The 21,378-nt window shown below is 40.0% G+C and overlaps 2 protein-coding genes across 2 annotated transcripts; both read right to left on the minus strand.

The window, feature by feature from the left end:
• Positions 1-277: 277 nt before the first annotated feature.
• brf2 (BRF2 general transcription factor IIIB subunit) lies at positions 278-5,155 on the minus strand. The gene is made up of 4 exons (XM_074689742.1): positions 4,810-5,155; positions 3,300-3,359; positions 2,885-3,206; positions 278-2,428 (listed from the first exon to the last, which is right to left on the minus strand). Exons 1-4 carry the CDS (start codon positions 4,955-4,957, stop codon positions 1,663-1,665), a joined length of 1,296 nt encoding a protein of 431 aa, XP_074545843.1. The 5' UTR covers positions 4,958-5,155; the 3' UTR covers positions 278-1,662.
• Positions 5,156-5,568: 413 nt separating this feature from the next.
• Positions 5,569-21,348, minus strand: rab11fip1b (RAB11 family interacting protein 1 (class I) b). The gene is made up of 6 exons (XM_074690043.1): positions 20,906-21,348; positions 11,633-12,063; positions 9,420-11,397; positions 6,637-7,458; positions 6,368-6,482; positions 5,569-6,264 (listed from the first exon to the last, which is right to left on the minus strand). The coding sequence occupies exons 1-6, from the start codon at positions 21,238-21,240 to the stop codon at positions 6,070-6,072; spliced, it is 3,876 nt and encodes a 1,291-aa protein (XP_074546144.1). The 5' UTR covers positions 21,241-21,348; the 3' UTR covers positions 5,569-6,069.
• Positions 21,349-21,378: the final 30 nt, after the last annotated feature.

The raw sequence follows: 21,378 nt of genomic DNA on the forward strand, positions 1-21,378 counted from the left end.
AACAAAGGCTGAATGTATGCAAAGGTGAGGGAAAATTCTAACTATACTCGTGGATCCTAACTTTATATACAGCCGAGCACTCATGATTAGAAGTTAACCTTGAAAATTTCCAGAGACAATCTTGTTCATCTAAAGGGAATTTAATCCTTCCTATCTTACATTTTCCTGCTGTGAGGTTCTTTAGTGCATTTCTGCAACACACCAAAGATACAATCACATAAGCCAAAAAAAATATTGATTTTTAGATTATTTTATTGACTTAAAATTCTTTTCACATACAGTTTAAAAACATGTCCCAATTAGACCTAAGAATTGAATACACTTTAAAGTCTCAGTCAAGCCACATTATTCCCCAGTCTGATGCTAATGGATGCTAACATTTCAGCAACATTGTTTACAAATATGATGATCAAAGAAGCTAACATTTTAGCCATGTTGTTTACCACTGTGATGCTATCATTAGGTAATGTTTTAGACAAACTTATCAAACCAATATGATGCTAACAGAAACTGTTGCTGCCTGTCACCTCACCTTATGTTGTCATCAAGCAAATGCGAAATGTGCCAGAACTCTTCTAACCTGATTGACATGTCGAGTGATCTGGTTGTTTCTGGCATTGCTTATGTATGTCAGAGTTAATAACCACTGTTAAGGTGTTTAGGGGTGTTTGACCAATCAGAATCAAGTATTTATCAAGCAAGAAAGTGTTAAGTTGTTAACCTCTCAACAATTTGATTTTAAAGCTCCTGTGGAGAAATTTTGGTCTGTGTTGAGTTTGGCGCTACACATTTCAAGTTCTAGCTTTGTTGATTTAGTTCTGTTTACATCCTTTAGACAGATGTTGCCACTCATTGGGCATCCATGGTGTGCTTTAAACCATATTGTCTGACACCTACTCCAATCAGAAGTTTCAAACATTTAGAATAACTATATTGAAATAATGACTTTGCTTTGTGACTGCTCACAGGAGCTTTACAGCACTACCAAATGTCTTCACTGGAGTGTTTTCTTATTTAAAACATGATTTAGCAGGAGATGTTTGAACACAACTTGGTAAGAAAATTACATCTGTTTGAGACAACCCTCACCGTGACTTAGACTGATTCCTGGTAAAACACCAAAACAGCTTGCACAGCACCACAACCCTGAAAAAGAAGCCGCTTGGAGCTCAGTTATCTTAGATGAAGTTTCTCTGTCCTGACATTTAAATGTCAGCGTGATTTCTGTGAGGAGGGGAATGTCTGAGTGAATTTGCTCTTAATTTACAAAAACAAAAAAATCACCTAAAAGATCACGCATGACAAATTAGGTTGGCGCTTTTATCACCGGTACTTCACATAAACTGGAAAACATTGAAAGATTTTATTCATAGATGTATTTAAAAAAAATTCAGCTGGTTAATTGGAAATCCACTAATTAAACATCATGTGGTGATTTAAGTAATGTCAGCTCATTACCACCTCAGTGAGGTTTATTTAAAAGTAAACAAACAAGCAGCAAAACATTACACGCGACTGAACAACAGAGAGACTGCAGCATCTCTTATGTTGATCTCATAAAAATAATGGGAACTGAAGTTCAACTTTTCAATTTTTCAAAAACATTTTTTCTAATGCAATCAGAAACAAATTAAACACAGCTCTGTTTTCATGCATATGTAATCATGATTCCTCACTCTCTAATAATATCTTCTGTGCCAGAGCAAACTCTCTGGTTTCCCGGGGAGTGCGGATGTATGAGTCAATTTCAGTGTCAGAGATTTCCTCGTCACCAGTTACATCTTTCAGCCCAGACTGTTCCACTCGTCTCCTCTTTGCATGAACCACGCAGGGGGGAGCAAACAAAACTCTCTTCCCCCAGTTTGTTGTGGTGTCTGGACTCTCTTGACTGTCATCTTGCTGCCCAGGCTTTATGCATGAGCTATTATCCCTTTCACCTGTATCAGTATTCAGTTCAGATTGCTCCTCGGAGGCTGCATCAGTGTTCTCCTCAGTCAGAGAGTCCTCTGCCAGCAGAGCGTCCTCGTGGCTCCTCATGGCTTTCCTCAGCAGTGCATGCTTATGATTCAGAATATCCTCCACCTGCAGCACGACATTATCTGGTGTGACTTCCTCCCTGACCCAGGGAATCTCCTTCCCCAGCTTGCACAGCACCTCTTTTATCTCTGTCACTCTCTTAATGGCCTTGGGTTGCTTTTTCACTTTGGCAAGCTTGCAGAATTTATCCAGGGTTAATTTCAGTCGCAGCTTGTTGGGTTTCATTGACTGCCATGCCAAATAGATGGCTGCCATCATAACAGGGATGGGCCTCCTGCCAGTCACTATCCAGGTGTCTGCTGCCAGTTCCACCAAGGCCACAGCCCGTTTGGACAGGTTTCTGGAATCCTCAGCCAACTCTTCAGGGACGTGATTTGAGCTTATTTTGTACCTGAGGGAAAGAAAAACTTTGATTTAATGTTGAATTTATTTAAAAAAATCAGTCAGAAGCTGAAATGTCTCATTGAAAGCATATGTTATGGATTATTTAGACCAAAATTGGCTTCTCTTCTGATTACTAACTTTCCAGATGGGCACAGTTCAAATCTAATTACTTCCAAAGGGATTGGCTGGCATCTGAAACTCAGGTCTAGGACCAATGAGTTCAATCAGACAAAACGCAAAACTGGCTTTCATCCTATTTTTTTTTTCATGCAAAATAAGAAATAAGCCATCCATTTGTGAATTTATAAATCAAAGGTGGTTGTTCCAGTTTGAATAGAAGCAGTTGATTCCTATAAAGAACCAATAAGTCTTCTATGCTATGAGGATAAAAATGTACCCTGATTGGTCCAAACTACCCTCAGGTATCTGTTCCTATTCATCCAGTCCACTTTGTTCCACTCACTCGTGACAGTGTGCCTCCATAAGATCCATGACGCAGACAAGTGGGGCCTCTATCTTTAAAACTTTCACCATCTCTTGATACACCGCTCCCATCAGTGTTGGGTCAGCATCCACCAAATTGCCAATGGTTCCCATGCTGATTGGCCAATTCAGCATCCGGCAGCTCAACAACACGCAGCATCCGGCAAGGACTTCCTTCTTCTGGAGGCTCACTTTGATAAAGCTCTCGTGCTGATAGGCCTGGTTGTAATGGGTGTGTGAGAGTTCCTCGATCTCACGGTGAACGCAGAGGATACGACACATGGCTTTGACACGCTGCAGACCTGCAGAGGTAAAACAAGAGTAATGACCTGTGCATGAAGAAAGAGAAGTACCATTTCTCGGGAAGGAAAGAGTTCTGGCAGAAAAAATCTCACCTCTTAATAAGTTACGACACGGCTTCTTGGTGATGGCTGTAGTCTGCCTGTAGCTGACATCTGTGAAAAGCACACAGCCAAGATGTCAGAGTAAACTTTAATAAGTAAGTCAGTAAGTCTACTCACCACATTAGTAACCAAAAACTGATCAATAAATATTAGTCACAACTTGCTTTATCAAATATATTGTTCAGCATTATTTAAAAAAAATGATATCAGCTCAAATTAACATGAAGAAAACTCCACTTCTTTAGGACCTCATTAAATTAATGTTTTAAATGCCTTACTAACATGCCATCATCTTTTGACTGAGGAGTATTTTTAGAATTAAAATGAGGCAAACAGGGAGAATAAATCAAACACACCCTTTCTAACACTGTATGTTTAGGTAGCAACCTTCAGGTCTCAGTAAACTACTGTAAATAGTGACACCTGTACTTTCATTGCATGCAACTGACTGATGCCATTTTCATTGGGGATCAAATTTAGCATCGCTACCCCCTAGATGGGTAAAGATGGGAAGGGGGTCACTATTCTGTGATAGGAAATAGTTCAAACAGATCAATAGTGTCCCTGAGCATAGAACTGAAATGAAAGGGAATTTATCATAGGACTGGGCGATTATGGTAAAAATAAGAATCCCGATTATTTTAAGTGATATTGAAATCACAATTAATATACACAATTATTCATTTATTCAAAAACTTCAGTGCTGATTTAAACACAACTTTAAAGAACCAGCAAGTGGCACATACAGTATTATTGATACACATTAGTCGCACACACTCGCTGTGGCTGCACATGAAACACAGAAGAGCTATGAAGCACAGGAACTTGCATATATCTACACTGTGTGGCATATTAATTGTTTTTCTTCGATTATATTGTTTTTATGATTGTCAGATGGCAAAATTGAAATCACGATTAAAATCCAATTAATTGTCCAGCCCCAATTTATCATAGTCAGCACTTAAAATATTTAAATATTCTGAGAATGTGGAGAAGTCTGTCTCCTGTTTAGCTCCTCAGGATTACACGTAACTCCTTGAAACAAACAACCACTTGTTACAAAGATTTAGAAACAGTGTCGTTGCATGATTTGTCCACTAGAGAGCAATAAAGTATTTAACTATTCTGCTGGGCATATAACTTATTCAAAAATATAGACTGTGAAAGGTGACTATGGTGATTTTGTTGAAAAACTAAGAACAGAAGTATAATATCCGAACTCTCTTTGTTTCTTTCTTTTTCTTTTTTACTTGGTCAATTCTGGACGCTGTTGACTTGAAATTATAAATAATTACAATTTTTTTGAGTTTTATCTTCTCAGATTTACCTCTTTCCATTCAATGTTTAAACAAATGTTGGTGCTGTTTTCACCAGAAGTAAAGTGGAAAATGTAGTATTAAAAACGCAATGATAAAGGAAACAAGTGGCTTTAAAGCCCTGCCTTGTAACTCCTCTACCTGCTTAAACTGGACACACAGTGATTCTCCATTAATGCTCTTACCCAGTCCTCCAACAGGATCGTTGGCCAGGACTCCTTCTGACACCACCGAGCCGCAGTCCACACAGACCATCTGGGCCTGAGCGTAAAGATCATCATCCACGATGTTTGAGGAGCCGCAGCCCGGGCAGACCAGACCAGAACCAGACATATCCCAAAAACTACAAACCGCACTGCGGGGAGACAACTGAGATACAACCACACACGATTTAATACTTTCATCGGGTGTTTAATTCGTATGAGCACCGGTAACACACAGGTGCGCTCCACATCCGCGTTAAAACTGTAAACAAGAGACGAACGACCAATGAACGTTCATTTCGCTGTGTCCGACGTGGGTGAGTGTAATGTGTCCGGGGGACACAGCGCGCGTGCCGCTGTGTAAAGGTTCCGCCTGGTCCGGATACAAATATCGTGCAGAGGACGGATTAATGCCTTGACTTTGACACTTAAAAGGAAACATTAGGGGTGACACGTCAAAATTTTTGTTGTTTTGATTTCTGGTCCTTTTATGAATGTTTTTGTCTTTGCTTAAGATTATTATTTGTTTATATTGGCTTGAGTGGCTATTCTTTTAGAAATAGTTCCCCCAGTCTTAAATTACTTAATATAGTATGGTTATCCACCATGAGTTGTTGCACATTTTTTTGTATGTTTGAAATTTGTCAATTAAAATAACAAAAAAAACAAAAAAAAAAAAACAAAAAAACAAACAAACTCAAATCTATGTTCTAAATCTTTATTTTTATTGGAATATAACAATATTTGCCTTTATAACATTTTATAATGCAATGATCTCAGTTAACAGTAATTCATTGAACAGTGTTAGCTAAACAAAGTGCCATTTTAAGGTTAGCAGAATCATGTAAACTTTGACTTTCAGTAAAAGAGCAAGAAACCTCATCTACAGAACTAGTGCAAATTTTTGACAGTAAATAAGGCTCTTTAAAGAAATCTTCAGCAGGCATGAAGCAAAATATTAGCCATTAAATACAGTGAGTAATGCCATGTCAAGTTGGCAAGATTTGACGTTAAAGCTCAACATGAGAATAGTCAGTTACAGACATTCATTTATGTTATATGGCAAAGTGTTTAAAATATAAAACATATCTATTGAAAACTGACTGCATTCTTTGTTCTTTATCGACTCTGAAAACCCAGTTTACTTTACATACAACAATAATATTATCAAATTCATTTTAATTAAGTTATCTTATACCCAAGAAACTGTCAGACTGAGTGTGAACTACTCAGCACTGAATACTATACAGGTTTCATGGACATGAGAATAGTCGGTGCCTCTTCTATGACCCGTACAAGCAAGTTGTCGATGTACTGCTCCAGCTCAGATATCTTTTTGTCCCTCTCTGTGAGTTTGTTCTCCTGTTTGAGCACCATGGAGATGAGTTCCTGCCTCGTCAGCTGGGAGTAAGGCCCTTTGATTCCAGTGTCATTTACCTGAATGAAGAAGAAGAAGAAGAAATTATGTTCAAAATATGCAGGATATGTAGAAGAAAATATGTGAAAAAGGGGATTTTCTTTAATCGATAACAGAACATACATTTGTTTTCTCTGGGACTTCACTAATAATTCCTGTAGACTTATTTTCTTTCTCTTTGTGAACAACAGGTACAGATGGCTGTTCCAAAGGATTCAAGGGTTTGACAGGTTGAAGCCTGCAATGACAGAAAACATGAGGAAGAAAAGAATTGAATGAATGGCAGTGAAAGAAAATGCTGCATTGTTAGAAAGCCGTTGTGATCATTTTTCTCGTTAATATGAAAGAAACTTTTGTTTTATTGATATTGTTGCAGATTTGTGCAGCCTCACCTTCGAGGAGCTGGTGGAGGAGCCTCCTTCTTCCCACCTGCCTCCTCTGCAGCCGCCTGCACTGTTGTATGCTGGGATTCCTGTTGTGAAGCCTCCTTGGCACGCATAAGACTCTGTGACACAGTCTGTGACTCAGAGTCTTCAGTCTCATTGTTATCTAGTGTTTTCCTGTCTGTGTCACCTGTAACAAAGCCTCCTTTTGTGCTTTGGGTGGTTGAAGAGCTTGAAGTGTCTGTTTTCACCACAGGAAGTGGAGGAGCAGGAGCCATCTTTAAGGACTTGACTTTAGTTTGGGAGGTGGTATCTTTTTCAGCAGATGGAGGCCACTGAACTGAACCATTTTTTCTTCTTACTGATTCATCTTTGGTTGCGTTTTCATCTTCATCTTCATCTTCTTCAAATGGATTTAATCCGTAAACAACTGGCTCTTGTTTTGCTTTCAAAGTGCTATTAGGAGCCTTAGCTAGTTTGCATTCAGCTTCAACAGATCCAGGTATTTGTGGTGCAAGACGTTTCCCTGGCTTTGCCACACTTGAAGTTGTCTTAGGCGTACTTTTTAGTATCGAGCTTTGAGTGTTTTCTGTTAAGTCTTTCTCAGGTGAGGGTTTCTTCACTGAGCGTTTTGGAATAAGGCTTCCAGGTTTGGTTTCTTTGTCTTTCTTCTGCTCATCATTTGTCACGAGATGACGCGAAGCCGATCCGTCCTGCTCCCTCTGAGTCTGTCTCTCAGCTTGAGTGCTTCCAGGAGGCAGAGGAGCCGCTCGCTTCCCCCTTTGGGAACTAATGAGATCTTTGTTGCTCGTAGAAGTGGCAGATTGACACCTGGAGATGGGACACAACATGACACCAAGACTTAATGTTGGATTCCAGAGAATCAACAAGGATGTGAATGGGCAGAAAAATGTACATCAAAATGAGCTACATTAAACCATTCCGCCGAAAACAAAGAGCTGAGTAATAATCTTCAGTTCTTGTACATGAAAGCTGATACAATGAGGTCTGTGCAATCTCAGCTGACAGAGGAAACAGATCCCTGCAAACACACATTCATGAGCTCTGACACACTCAGGTACAGGCAGGATGCTATGAAACTTTCATGAGTGGGGCAGCTTTGAGTTTCATTTAAGAGACAAGCGTCATGTCTAACTGCTGACTTCATACAGATACTTTCATTGCATGTAACTGGCACCATTTTCATCAGGAATCAAATTTAGCATCACTACCTCCTTTCTTTGTTCTGTTTCTTTCCCATGGATGATAAAAAAGGAAGTTTATATTAGTGATATGACTTGGTATAAAAAGCTTGGAGGCCTCTTAGAGGTAAAAATGGGAAGAGAATAACTCCTCTGAGTGAGGGAATAGTTCTAATAGATGAGAGTAATGTGCATTGAATTGGGGGGAAAAAATGAATTTTATCATGTTGAGAATGTGAAGTCTGTACATAAAGGACGGGGTCAGGACTCTGGTGTTACTGTTGCAATCATAATACTTACCTTTTTGTGTCTCTAATTTGTTTTAAAGGATTAAAGTTAAATATCTACGTTGGGTGTTGGATTTTTTTACATGCATCAAAAGATCTTCCATTTTGAAGTGATGTTGCTAATATTTTGAAATTACCTGTCATTCATTCTGACATACCTGAGCTTCACAGCACAGGGAGCAGGGGAGCCTCCCTAACTTTTTAGCACACAACCCTTAAATAACAGTGCCTGACACCGGCAAAAACAGACAAAAATGAACAAAAAAGATACTTTAGAATAGCTATGTATGTTGCAGTATCCCAGATTAATAGCCGCCACTCATGCAGTTATTATCCTGGCTCAGTAGGGATGGGTACCAAATTAGGTACTTTTATAGGTCCCGACTGAATTTTGTCAAAAGTAACGGGTACCAATTCATCTTAAATCAAAAAGTACCATGTTTAGGCACCTAAATGCATCCTTGAGGGAGTGGAAGAGTAGGCAATTTATTCATGCTGCACATGAACACAGCATTGCAAGTTTATATGTTGAGAAATGAATGTGTTAAATTGGAAAAAATGTGTGCTTTATTATTAAACAAATTGATATTTTTTTACCACATAAACAGAAAAGTACTGAAAAATGGTACCGTTGAGTACCCGTACCAGTTGCCAGGTACTGGGCATTGGTACTGTTCCTATGGCTCAGTCACCTCAGGAGTCTTCAACAAAGAAATTCAGAAAACAGATCAAAAATTTGCTGTTTGCATGGTTTAGTAAAAAAAAAAAAAAATCAACCCCTATTTTTGTTATATTTTAACAACAACTGAGGAGTTATGGAATTGTACGAACTTTTTGATTTTGGAAGATATTTTGCAGACCAGGTTTGAATCTAACTTGCCGCCTCTTACCACATTTCCTGCCCGATCCACTGTCCTGTCTTCTCTGAATCAAGGCAGGAAAGGCCCTAAAATTAATTTTAAACTGCTAAGCTGAAGACCAGTACTTGATGGGTGTGGTTTTCAGACTCTCAGATAACACTGCACTAAATAATAGACATACGTCTGGAGTGGAAGTCACCGCATGGACTCAAAATCAATTCACAGGGCCAGTCTGTGAACTGATCTCAAGTCTTCTGAAACTAGAGTTACATATATATATATATATATATATATATATATATATATATATATATATATATATATATATACTTTTTTCATCTTTCTTTTTATTCAATAATAAAAAGGGTGAGCCGATGCGTTTGAAATCAGTGTTACCGCCTGTGATTATGGAGTTCATGTCATCTGATAGGACTATAACTCACCTGTCGGGTTCAGCAGGTGTGCTGTGAGCCTCCTCAAACGGGTTAGAGGAATAGTTTTCATCAAACGGATTATTCGAGGCAGCTTCTGTTGAGCTCTTCACTTTCCTCTTCTTCAGCTCTCCGGCTTCTTTTTCTAACTTCTCTTTCTCCAGCCTGCGAGCCTCTTCCTCTTTCTTCTCCATCCCCCTAATCCTTTCTTCTTCCTCTCTTTTAATTTTCTCTTCTTCCAGTCTCCTTTTCAATCTCTCCCTTTCTTCCCTTTCCCTCTGCATTCTCTCTTCTTCCTCCCTTTGCCTTTCTTCTTCTATTCTCCTTTTTTCTTCAGCCAATCTCTCCATCTCCCTCCTCACTCTTTCTTCTTCCTCCTCTTTCCTCCTCCTCTCCTCCTCCATCGCCCTCCTCACTCTTTCTTCTTCCTCCTCTTTCCTTCTCCTCTCCTCCTCCCTAATTTCCTGTTCTTCCTTTCTAGCTCTCTCCTCTTCCTCAATTCTTTTCCTCTCTAGTTCCTCCTCTCTCATTTTCTCTTCCATCAGTCTCTCATATTCCTCTTTTTCCTTTCTTATCCTTTCCTCTTCCTCTTGCCTGATTCTTTCTGCCTCCTCTTCTTCCATTCTCTTCCTCTTTTCTTGTTCTTCTAGTTCCCTCTTGCGCTCTTCCTCTAGCCTCATTCTTTCCTCTTCCTCCCTTCTCTTCTGCTCTTCTGCCTCAATCCGTTTCCTTTCTTCCTCTTCTTGTTTCCTCTTTTCCTCCATTAATCTTTCATATTCTTCCTTTTCCTTTCTCGCCTTCTCTTCTTCCTCCTCTTTTTTTATCCTTTCCTCTTCCTCCCTCAGCCACCTCTCTCTCTCTAGTTCTTCCATCCTCCTCTTCTCCTCCTCCTGTCTCCTCCTGTCTTCTGCAACCCTCTCCTCCTCCCTCTTGATCCTCTCCTCTTCCTCTTGTCTAGTTTCCTCTTCCTTAATCCTCTTCCTTTCCTCTTCCTCCAGTCTTCTCTTTTCCTCTTCTAATTTCCACTTTTCCTCTAGTCTTCTAGTCCGCTCTTCTTCCTCTTTTCTCCTTCTCTCTTCCTGTTTCCTCTCCATCTCCAGCCGTATCATCTCCTCTTCCTCTCTTTTCATTCTTTGCTCTTCTTCAATTCTCTGCCTTTCTAGTTTTTCCAGTTTTCTCCTCTCCTCTGCCAATCGTTCAAGCTCTTCTTTTATCCTAACCCTCTCTTCTTCCTCATGTCTCAACCTCTCTTCCTCCTCCACTAGCCTTTTCCTTTCTTCCTCCTCTAACCTTTTCCTCTCTTCTTCAATCCTTCTCTTCTCTTCTTCCTCTTGTCTCTTCTTCTCCTCGGCTAACTTCTTTAGCTCTTCTTCTTCTCTCCTAAACCTGTCCTCCTCCGCCCTCTTTATCCTTTCCTCCTCATCCCTCCTTCTTTCTTCTTCTCTCTTTTTTTCCTCAGCCAGCTTCTCAAGCTCTTCCTCCTCTTTTCTCCTCCTCATCTCTTCCTCCATTCTTTCCGCTTCCTCCCTTTTTGCTCTTTCCTCCTCTACCCTCCTTTCTTCTTCTTCCTTTTCTTCTTGTCTCCTCTTTTCCTCAGCCAGCCTCTCAAGCTCTTCCTCCTCTTTTCTCTTCCTTTCCTCTCCCCTTCGTCTGAGTTCTTCCTCTTCATCATGTGTTTGTTTCTGAGCAGCGGCCTCATCCTCTTCCTCCTCCTCCGTCCAGGGTGAATACTGCCTTACTGCTCGGAGTGAATCCACAGACGGAGGCGAGCTGTCAGGGACGTCGTCCATGGATCCGTGACCTGAACTCGCCAGGCTGTAGTTGGAGCCGATGCGAGAGGTTCGAGGCTGCGGCTCCTCGCAGTAAACATGGCTGCCGTTGATGCAGACGTTACTTTGATCTGCTGCAGTGTGTTTCTGATGAGAAGAGGAGTCTTTGTTGTCTGAGCTGCCTGTGCGTTTATGCATCTTGAACTTGAACTTCTTTTTACCTGCAATAATGAAAGAGAAAGAAATTCAATGATAGAAGAGGTGAATAAGAGAAATGACGGAATCCCTGCATTGAGTTGAGGCCAGGAGGTTTTCAGGAAAACAATCAAGATTAAATTTAAGTTTAAAATTCATGCAGCATAATGCAAAAGTAACAGAATTTAAAGTATTGTTGAACATAGATAGCGGATTCCCTGGTAAACAGTGAGTGAATGAAGACCATCGGTGGTCTCTGACCTTCAGAAGTATCCACATTAAGTCCAGACGACAGGCTGCCGCTCAGCGACGAGTTCTTTGCCGGCAGAACAGACATGGACTGAGACATGTTCTTCTGCAGGTTGGTCTTTGGAGAGAACAAAGACTTCATTTTCAGTTTTTTCTTCTTCTCATCTTTCCCTGTGGATACCTCCCCAACCCCATGTCCCTCCTCCTCGCTGTCCGTCATAACCTGAGTAAACGATGGCACCACATTTGATGAAGAGTCCAAAGTGTCCTTTTTCTTGCCTCTGACTTTGTCCTTGAACTTGCCGAGGCGAGATCTGGACTTGCCGGCAGCAGAGAGGTCAAACATGCTGGCCGTCATGTTGTTTCTCAGGAACTGGATGTCCACGAGCACCTCTCCTCGGTCTTTGTCTAGTTTACCCGTCTTGTCCAGCAACTTAAACCATCTGTGAGAAGAGAGCACAACATTCACATTTTAATGGTAACATGGATACAACGAAAATATGTGACTAGTGTGTGGAAAAGAAGTTGTGAGGGAAACTTTCAGAACTTTTCCTGCATTATTCACGTTTCCTTACTGGCCCAGACCTGATTACTGAAAACATAAACACTGTTTAAACCATTCACTTCATATCATTTACTAAACTAGAAAGAGGAATCCCAGATACTGGGACTTTTCTTTATGCTGGATGGATCATAGTTTCCAAGGAAATTCAGCCCCAGAGTGACTCAGCAGCCCTTTGAACATGCTGCTCAGATCCTAACAGACTTTCCAAAAACATTCAAACTAACCTAGAAGGAAACTTTCCCCTTTCTTCATAATGCTGTCTAGTCTGTGACTGCAATTATGTAGTGGTGAATGAATGCTTATAGTATGTCTAATACTCTAAAGGTTGTTTCCTTTTCCTTCAAAGACTCACAGGTTGAGAGGACTTGTAGCACAGATTCTTATATGGCAGCCTCTTCTACTGCACATTATAAGAGACACAGCCTTGCAGAGAGCCAGTATACAGGTTGGCCTCCCTGAGGGACTGTTGTTTTTATCCAAGAGTAAGTCTCTGCAACTCAAAAAACTTGAACTGGTAAAGTTCACAGGGAGCTGATCTGGTATTAACCTCATTACTGCAAATGTTATCTTGTATTTAGTGCAGTTATTTCCAAGGGTAGAAGCTGTTTTTCAGTCTTTTTGTCCTTGTTTTCATTGCTCTGAATCGTCTGCTGGAGGGCAGCAGCTCAAACAGGTGATGACCCGGGTGGGATGGGTCCCGTATGGATACTGTGGACCTATGTTGGCACGCAAAGAATAATTACAATGGGACAGAGGACAAAATAAATAAATAAGTACAATAAATAATAAAACTGTTGTTTTGTATTCTATTTAACACTTAAGAAATTTTGCACACTATTAATGTAGAAAATTAACAAATAATGTAGCCTAAACAATAAATTTTAATCATTGACGTTGTGCAAATGTGTCTTGCAAGTGCGTCACCGCAAATCTCTTGGGACGTCACTCTGCTAGCTTGGAATTGCATTTATATAGCCTAGCAGCAAAACAGTCTTAGCAAAGTATGCGAAACAAAACAACACATTCAAAACTTTCAGTACTGTTAAAAACCAGGCATCAAAAGGAAGCGTTTCTAACTGCATACCTAAGCATGGAAAACCATTCAAGAAGACTTCCCGATCAACTGTCCATGATTTTATGAAAGAAGTAAGTTTTGGCACTTTGGGCACTAGTGTGTTTTAAAGTGGCACAAGTCATGAAAAAGGTTGCCTTCCTCTGCTATAGATGTTTATGTTTCCTCTCTGATCAGTTGACTAAACAATTTTTACCTTAGCACTACAATAAAGAAATCTGTCTGCTAGATTATTTCTTTGTTGTAACAATGCTTCTTGGCCATATATGTTATACTGTTGGAAAGCCTGTTTGTTTCACTTTTAAATGCAGCAACATCTGTAAGGACCATGCATTTGTAGGTTACGCCCAAGGAAAATTGCCAAGTCTTCCCTGGCAATGCCAAACAGCTTATTGCGCCCCAGGTGCTGAAAATCAGGTGCCTGATGGGTATTAAAAAGGGAAGTGAAAAAGTGCTGTGTCTGTATGTACGTCCAGTCATTATTCAATCAAGTCCATTTATGACAACCTAACATTACGGAACGGCCCATTTAGCCGTAGAGTTAGCTGCAAACATGACTGCCAAAAATTGGCCAATAAACTAATCACATCATGAAAGTGAGACAGGTACAGGAACGTCATGTCTGGGGAACTTCCTGGAAAATCTATCAAACAAATTCCAAATTCTTATGCTGGACATGCATAAGAGCCCTGATTGAGTGTTAATGATAAAGAATGATGTAATGCTTTACTAACTGGATGGTTTGCAGTAGTGATACTAGCTCTGTACATTTTAACTGTCAAATGATGTCACCTTTCACAACTCAGTCAAAATTTAAAATTTACTTTTGAAGAACCAGGAAATGACTCACTTCAGGACATCTATTGCTACAACTGTATTATCCTGGTTGAAGTCCTTATGAATGGATAAGACCAATCAGTACATAAACTCTTTCAATGCATACAGAAATCAAACGCCACCCCTTCTGCAGTCAGGCCACCCCCCAAAAAAAATCTGTACACACCCCTGGTTCCAGACTGAAAAATAATGCAAAAAAACTTAAGCAGGGTCAAATGTCCTTGTTGGTTTCCTCACCACATTTAGCTAGAGCTAAACTATCAAAGTAAAGGATGACAGTGAAAGGTCTGATTATGCCCTACAACGGCTTCAGCTACAGGACTAGGTTTTTTCACTTCTGCACAGCCTCTGCACCTGTGTCACGAGCCAATTTTGACAGATTTGTCTTAGAAAAAGCAGAATTACTCAAAAGAACACCAAAAATGATCAGTCAGCATAAAAAGTGCCCAACAGGCAGAAATCTGAGGTCAGCTTACAACTGAAAAAACAGCTCACAATGAAATCTGGATTCCTGGGGAAATGAGGAAATGAGGAAGGGGCTGTGTGTGTGTGTGTGTGTGTGTGTGTGTGTGTGTGTGTGTGTGTGTGTGTGTGTGTGTGTGTGTGTGTGTGTGTGTGTGTGTGTGTGTGTGTGTGTGTGTGTGTGTGTGTGTGTGTGTGTGTGTATGTGTGTGTGTGTGGTACATATTTCTTTTGTAGCTGCCCCATAACAACTATTGTTGCAGTTCAAAACAAGAACTTTAAGCTTAGTATGATTCTGTAGATGCAGAAATGTTGGGTAGTTTTGTGTCTATTTTATATATATATATATATATATATATATATATATATATATATATATATATATTAGAAGAACTTTCTTCCTCATATTGCATAACCCTCCCCTCCCTCCTAAGATCCTACTTGAGTGTAATATGGACTCTCTGTGTACTCTCCCCTCTGCAGGATTTGATAAGACAGTTCTTTGCTGAGATTCACCCTCTTCCTCCTCCTCCTCCTCCTCTTTCAGGAATGCATCGCATGTGTGGCACAAAGTAAATTATAGGCGGGAAAGGCCTTTCCTGGAATTTGTGAAATGGGTGCAGACTGCTGTCACAGCTCCTCTGGTTCCTGCTGCTGATGAGTAAGAGGATATGATTTGCAAACTTCAAGATGAGGCTCACGAAAAAAAAGTTAGAATGAAGCTTCCCCATGATGATGGAGGTTATGTTTTCATTCATCATGTTAATGGAGGATCTGCTGCTGTTACTTAGTATATTGTTTTAATTCTGGTGATTTTTTTGGATAAATTAAGTGCTGTTTTACTTGGATGAAGACTGTATTTCCAATGATCAACCCCAAAGCAATAACTAACCTTTTCTCTAATAAACTAATTTTGATCTAGGCTCATGAGGAAAAAACGGTTTAAGAGCGAGATTATTCTAAATTTAAAAAAAAACAAAACCTCACAGTGCCTTTGAAGATGTTATCAGACTCTATTAAGATAACATATAATTATGAATTTAAGCCACTTACGGGTCTCAGTGGTGATTTCAAATCAAGACTTGAGTTTGAAGGCTACTTCCAAGTCCATGGACCCTTTCATATCAGAAAATACGCTTTACTTCAAAGAGAGTTTAACTCCCCCAAATCTTATTTAAAGGTCCAAAAAAAGCAAAATCTTAAAAATTCAAAACACTCCCTATTTCAAACTGTGATGCTATACAGCCGTATACATGAGGTGACAACTGTAATGTTTGGTGGTTTTGAGTTAGATGTTTTAGATTTTTTTTAAAGGTACTAAGAGGGCTATTCATGTAGCATTGATTGCAGTGACACCTGTGGCAGGAAGTGGTAGTGTTTTTCTGGGATAAAGACTCCTTGAAACATGACAACAATAAAACTTTGTAAACTTAATTTAGTCAAGCCCCAGTGTCCTCCATTACTAAAAAAATAACCCAAAAAAATTATATTCCTCAAGAAAAATAACAGATCTTGCTTCCCACGGCTAAACTTTTCTGGCCAGCGTAGTGTCATCAAAGTGACTTTTGATCTACATGTCGTAAAGGGATCCATGTTCCACCGGGGAAATCAGACCTGACTAGGGGGCTGTGAAATAACATTTCCATTTAAATTTTATATACGACCTATTTTGGTGCTGATAATCTCATTTTCTATCACTGCATTAGCGCAGCCTCAAATGGAGCCCTGTCTTCTGACAGAAGAACAGTTTATGTCACAGCATCATGCTAATCTAAATCTGTATGTCATTCAGTGTTACATACTAAAATGTAAGATAAAAAACAGCCCAAGCCTTTGAACAACAACAACAACAAAGCAACTTCTCTGATAGTAACTAAGGCCACAAAGCATCCGTATGAAAAAAAAAGGAGAAGAAAAAAGCTAGTTCAGTATTATCAGGGGGAAGTTGCAAAAGTGTTTGGGCGTTAGCTGGTTGGGGCTGAAAGCTGTGAGCAGGAGGAGGAATTAACAGCTTTCACTAAACAGACCTCGGCTGATAATGACGGACACAATGATGCTATTAAACAAAGTCATTTTACACAGTGAGGAGTAGAAAGTGTGCTGCTCTGAAGGAGAGCTCACAAGTCAACATTTGGTAAATGAAGTCAGCTCTCTGCACACACACATCCTCCCTGGTGAAGCCTGATACAGATAAGACAATGCCCTGAGCGGCTCGAGCCCTTCCTTATCACAGAGCACAGCTGTGCGAGTGGGAGAGGAGCTGAGTGAGCACAGATAATGTTCAAGGACCAAACTGTGCAGAGAAAAATGCATCCGTCAGTGCTGCAGAGAAACCAGAGTGACGGCTTGTGTCAAAGAAAAGAGGGAAAGCCCTTTTCACTGGGTGTTTCAAACCAGGAATTAAAGCTTGTGTTATCAGAGAAACAATTACAAGTTATTTTACAGTGTGGTTAAGACTGAAGGTTTCCACATATTTTAAGACTTTACGGTTGCAATAAAAGGAAACAACTGCCCTTCATAATCTGAAAAGCTCATTTCTCTTTATGTAGGATTCATGGTGCTTTCACTCTTTGGTCTGCCCTGCAGATTCTGAGAACACCTGAAGCGCTACACAGCGTGCTATCCTTCCATTCATTAAAATCAGATATTAAAAAGAAAAGAATAGAGCTACAAGCTAAAAGTTTGCAGTCACACTCCAAGCAGAGTGAATCCCTTCATCACAGTCTTTGGGTACAACTCCCCTCAATCTCTGGAAACAGGAACTTTTTGTAACCATGGTTTAATGCTATACAAACAATACTTACTGCTTACAACTAAACTGTTGTGCAGAGTCATCAAAATCTCAACATTAAAAAAACTTGCATCATCATCTTTTTCGAATCCCTATTTTTGTAATCGTCTTCACACTACCTGTTCTTCAAAGGTGATGATCACATGCTTTTCACCTCCTTACATTTATTCGGGCTGTTTTAAGGTCGGGAATGATATATATATTTATAGATGTAATCCAGTTATTATTGTTTTAACTCACAAAAATTCCACTTTCCCGACAAATAAAACTCATGCTTTCTCATGTCATTACCTCCGCCAAGGAGGTTATGTTTTTGGGAGAGTTGGTCCGTCTGTTTGTCTGCGAACAACATAACTCAAAAAGTAACAAACGGATCTTCAGGAAATTTTCAGGAAATGTTAAAGATGGGATAAGGAAGAAGTGATTGAATTTTAGAGGTGATCCAGATCACCGTCTGGATCCAGGATTTTTTTTAAACGATTCATTATCATTGTGAGATAGGGCTGTTTTCATTATATGTGTATATAACTCCACCACAAATGGTCAGATTGCTTTGCAAAAGAATACAAGACAAAGTCACGATCATTTCTGACAGGTGTAAAAGTATGATCCAGATCCTGGCAATATTTTGGATACTAAGATCCAGATTATGTAATATGTACTGGGTCATCATAATTTTCAACACTGTCAGGTAACAAATTACGGTACAAACCTGCAACTAACTCCAAATTGTAGCAGACAGTCTGCTGAAAGGGAGTATAACATTAAAGTAGGACTGAAGTGTTGCATGACAATCATAATATGTTTGGTTGAGGTCTGCGCTCTCTAAATGTTTTTCTATGTTATCATGTTTCATTGTTTACCTTACAGATGCCCTACAAACACCGTCTGGAGACTGCACCACATTACAACCAGGAGGCTAAAAAAATATATCAAAAGGTTTTAAGGAAGAGATATTATGTCATATCATATATTCCATTATTTGTTATTCAAAGATGAATTGAATATTCAAAAATCACCACTTATCACTACTGTCTATCTGCTGTGTATCACTTCATTTGTCAATCACTGATGACTGTGATAAAAAGATATTAAACACAACCCAGGCTGCAAGCTCAAGTCTAAAAATACAAGGCAGTGTGGAAGTGCTAAATTCAGCAGTTCATCAAGCGTCCACTTGAGGCTGGCTCTGGAAGTACCCAAAACCACAAAAACACAAGTCAAAAAAGCTGTTTTTCACAGCAGAAATGAACATGTTTACAGCATCTAAAGTAAAACATGAGTTACTTTATATCCTAACTGAATCTATTGCAATTGATAAGTTAAATTTCCTGGGGCCTTGAGGGTCTTGTGGCATCAAAAAATGTAGAAAACAGATCAAATATTTTCTGTTTACATGACTTTATATAGGACTTGACCCCTATTTTGTTGAAATTATGACAATAATGGATGAAATAAGATAATGTAATGTAGTTTTTTCTTGGTGGCATTTCAAGATCCCCTATCAGTATTTGACCCCAACCTTGGGAACCACCAGTCTAGACAAGGTATCCCCTCCATAATAGAAGGACTCTGTATGCTGAAGAAGGTCATGCAGCAAATCCAAAAGTTGTAGAACTTCTATTAATTGGCATTAGTGTCTGTTGGTTCTGGATTAGCTCTAAAACCAAAAAATGTAATAAATACTCTGAGAAAATGTAAGTAACCGTTCTTCAAGCAACATGTTCCAAAAGAGTAACACTCAGATGATAGCTGTGTGGCAAAATCCAGCAAACACCATGCACCTTTAAACAGAGGAGCTCTTGTACTGGCAGCTGGTGGAACATGTTTGTCTTTCGAGGGTCAGTGCAGGAACATTGGTCTCGCCCGGAAAATCTGACCTTGCTAGACTGCAGCTTTTGCCATCTCTGTTTGTTTTTGGTTGATAAAAACAGTCAGGAATGTGAGGCTAAGGCTGGATTTGGAGGCAGGGTGCATTCAGGTGCTCACAGACATCTGAGAGAGACTTGGCGACGCATACTGACGAATTTTACCAATTAAATGAAAAGAAACAAAAAAAGGTTAAAAATTCAGATTTCATTCAAGTATTTCTCCACGAGGAAAATTCAGCAGGGAAACTCCAGGGAAATCAGAATCCTGGAGGTCATATTTTCAACAAAGCAGATAAGTGATAAAACAGATTCAAAACATGCAGATTAAAATTCAGCAAACTGCCAGGAGGAGCTCAGTAGAGCATGCTGAAAACCAGTCTGGTAATTTAATGCTCCCAAAACTCATTTTGGTTTGGGTTTAAAAACTTCGAACATTATTTTATTTAAAGTCCAATTCAGCAGAAAAACAAACTTTTTGTGGTTTTGTTATGAAATGCAGTCCTCCTATACACCATCTACAGAGGAAAAACCTCATCAAACCAGCAAAGAAGGTGAGAAAAGGAAGTGTTTGTTAGAAAACATGCTGGTATGCAGACTGCTTTTGTATAGCAACAGTCACATGTCAGCAGACTAAACTACTTAGAGACAGCTCAGTCTCTTGAAAATCAAATTTTAAAAAGGATATCAAATAATCTTTTCTTGGACTAAATGTGGAGCATTTTCTGCTAAAAGGAGCAGGAATAATCAAGATTACATGTGGCTAGGCAGAGCTGCCAGCACGGCCTGTAAAACCTGATCACTACCATTAAAAGCACAAAGTGAGGAGAGAAGGGTGTGAATATTTTGTACAATAACCCAAGACAATTATTTCAACTTCTGAAAGACTGTTCTGGGTGTGTGCAGACAGAGTGTTTTCATAGCTTCCTTGTGAAAATGTACTTCAAAGTGAGGTGAAGTCTGAGCCATCCTCTGGAAATCTGTGTTGTTCACAGGTCAGTCAATAAGAGACTGAATGTTTTGACTCGGCTCTTTCGCTCAGGTAAGTAATGCTGGTTGGCATCCACGAAGGCCGCTGCTGAGGAAACAAATCCCTTAAACTGTGTCGAAGTGAGTGGGAAACATTCATAAATCAAAACCCAGCAGAGTGAAGTGAAGCATGGTGTGTGTAAGGAAGAATTGTGGGTAAATATTTGGGATTTGAGGGGATTATGGAGTTTGTGCTTCAAGACCATGAAGTTGGAGGCCTGAATGAAACCATATTTTCTTATTGGTATCTTGATGGTCTAAAATCAAGTTTTTCATTTGCAAGAAACAGTCTTTGCTACTTAGAATTTTGCAGTTGAACTTTCTGCCAACATGTCTGCCCAAAAAGGTTAAAGCAGGATAATTTGTTTTAAACCCACGTGACCTACCTCACCAGGTGACAAGCTGGATGAAAGCTCCTCTCCATTAGAGTTAATGAGAGTTAATGTTCTTTGTTCAAGTGTTGAGGACAAAACGTCGAGACACCCAGATTATCATTTATAGGTGGTTATTTTAAGGGTAACAGTTTAATTTAACTCAGTATCATTGTGTTGGTTATTCTACAAACTTTCCAAAACCGGGTTCAACTGCAGAATTAATCGGTTAACCGAGCAAATGACGCTTAAGATTTCCTCATTGTCTTTGCTTTTCTTTGCTTACTTACTCAGTCTTGTTGCGGGTCTTGTCCTCACTCAGCAGCAGCAGGTTGATGACAGCCTGACCCAGCAGCTTGTCCGGACCCACCAGAGCCCGGTGCAGGACGTGGACGTGCAGCCCTCCTCCAGCTCCCTGATGTGGCAGCACATCAAAGGTGGCCTCCTCCTTCCACACCGGGGCCACGGTCTTCTCCACCACCGAGGTCTGATACTTTTCCTTGCCCACTTGCATGACCGCGTACGCATCGTTGGTGCCGCTTTTCCCCTTTACCCTCAGGCCTCGCGCTTGGAGCACCGTTACCTGGACGCTCGTGGGACTCCACTGCTGCTCCGCGAGAGACATGTTTACACTCCCAGGAACAAACTCGCGGTGGTGTAAGGTCCACCACCGGGAGAGTGGACAGGAGAGAGGAAAAGTTTTCACCAGGGCTGTGTTTCACTTGAGGAAACAGCTGAGTGGGCGTGGTTACAGCAACGGAGG

This window comes from Halichoeres trimaculatus, unplaced genomic scaffold (assembly GCF_033239565.1).
Source record: "Halichoeres trimaculatus isolate MK-OKI-2021-1 unplaced genomic scaffold, fHalTri1.1 fHalTri1_scaffold_16, whole genome shotgun sequence".
In the NCBI taxonomy this organism is placed as follows: domain Eukaryota; kingdom Metazoa; phylum Chordata; class Actinopteri; order Labriformes; family Labridae; genus Halichoeres; species Halichoeres trimaculatus.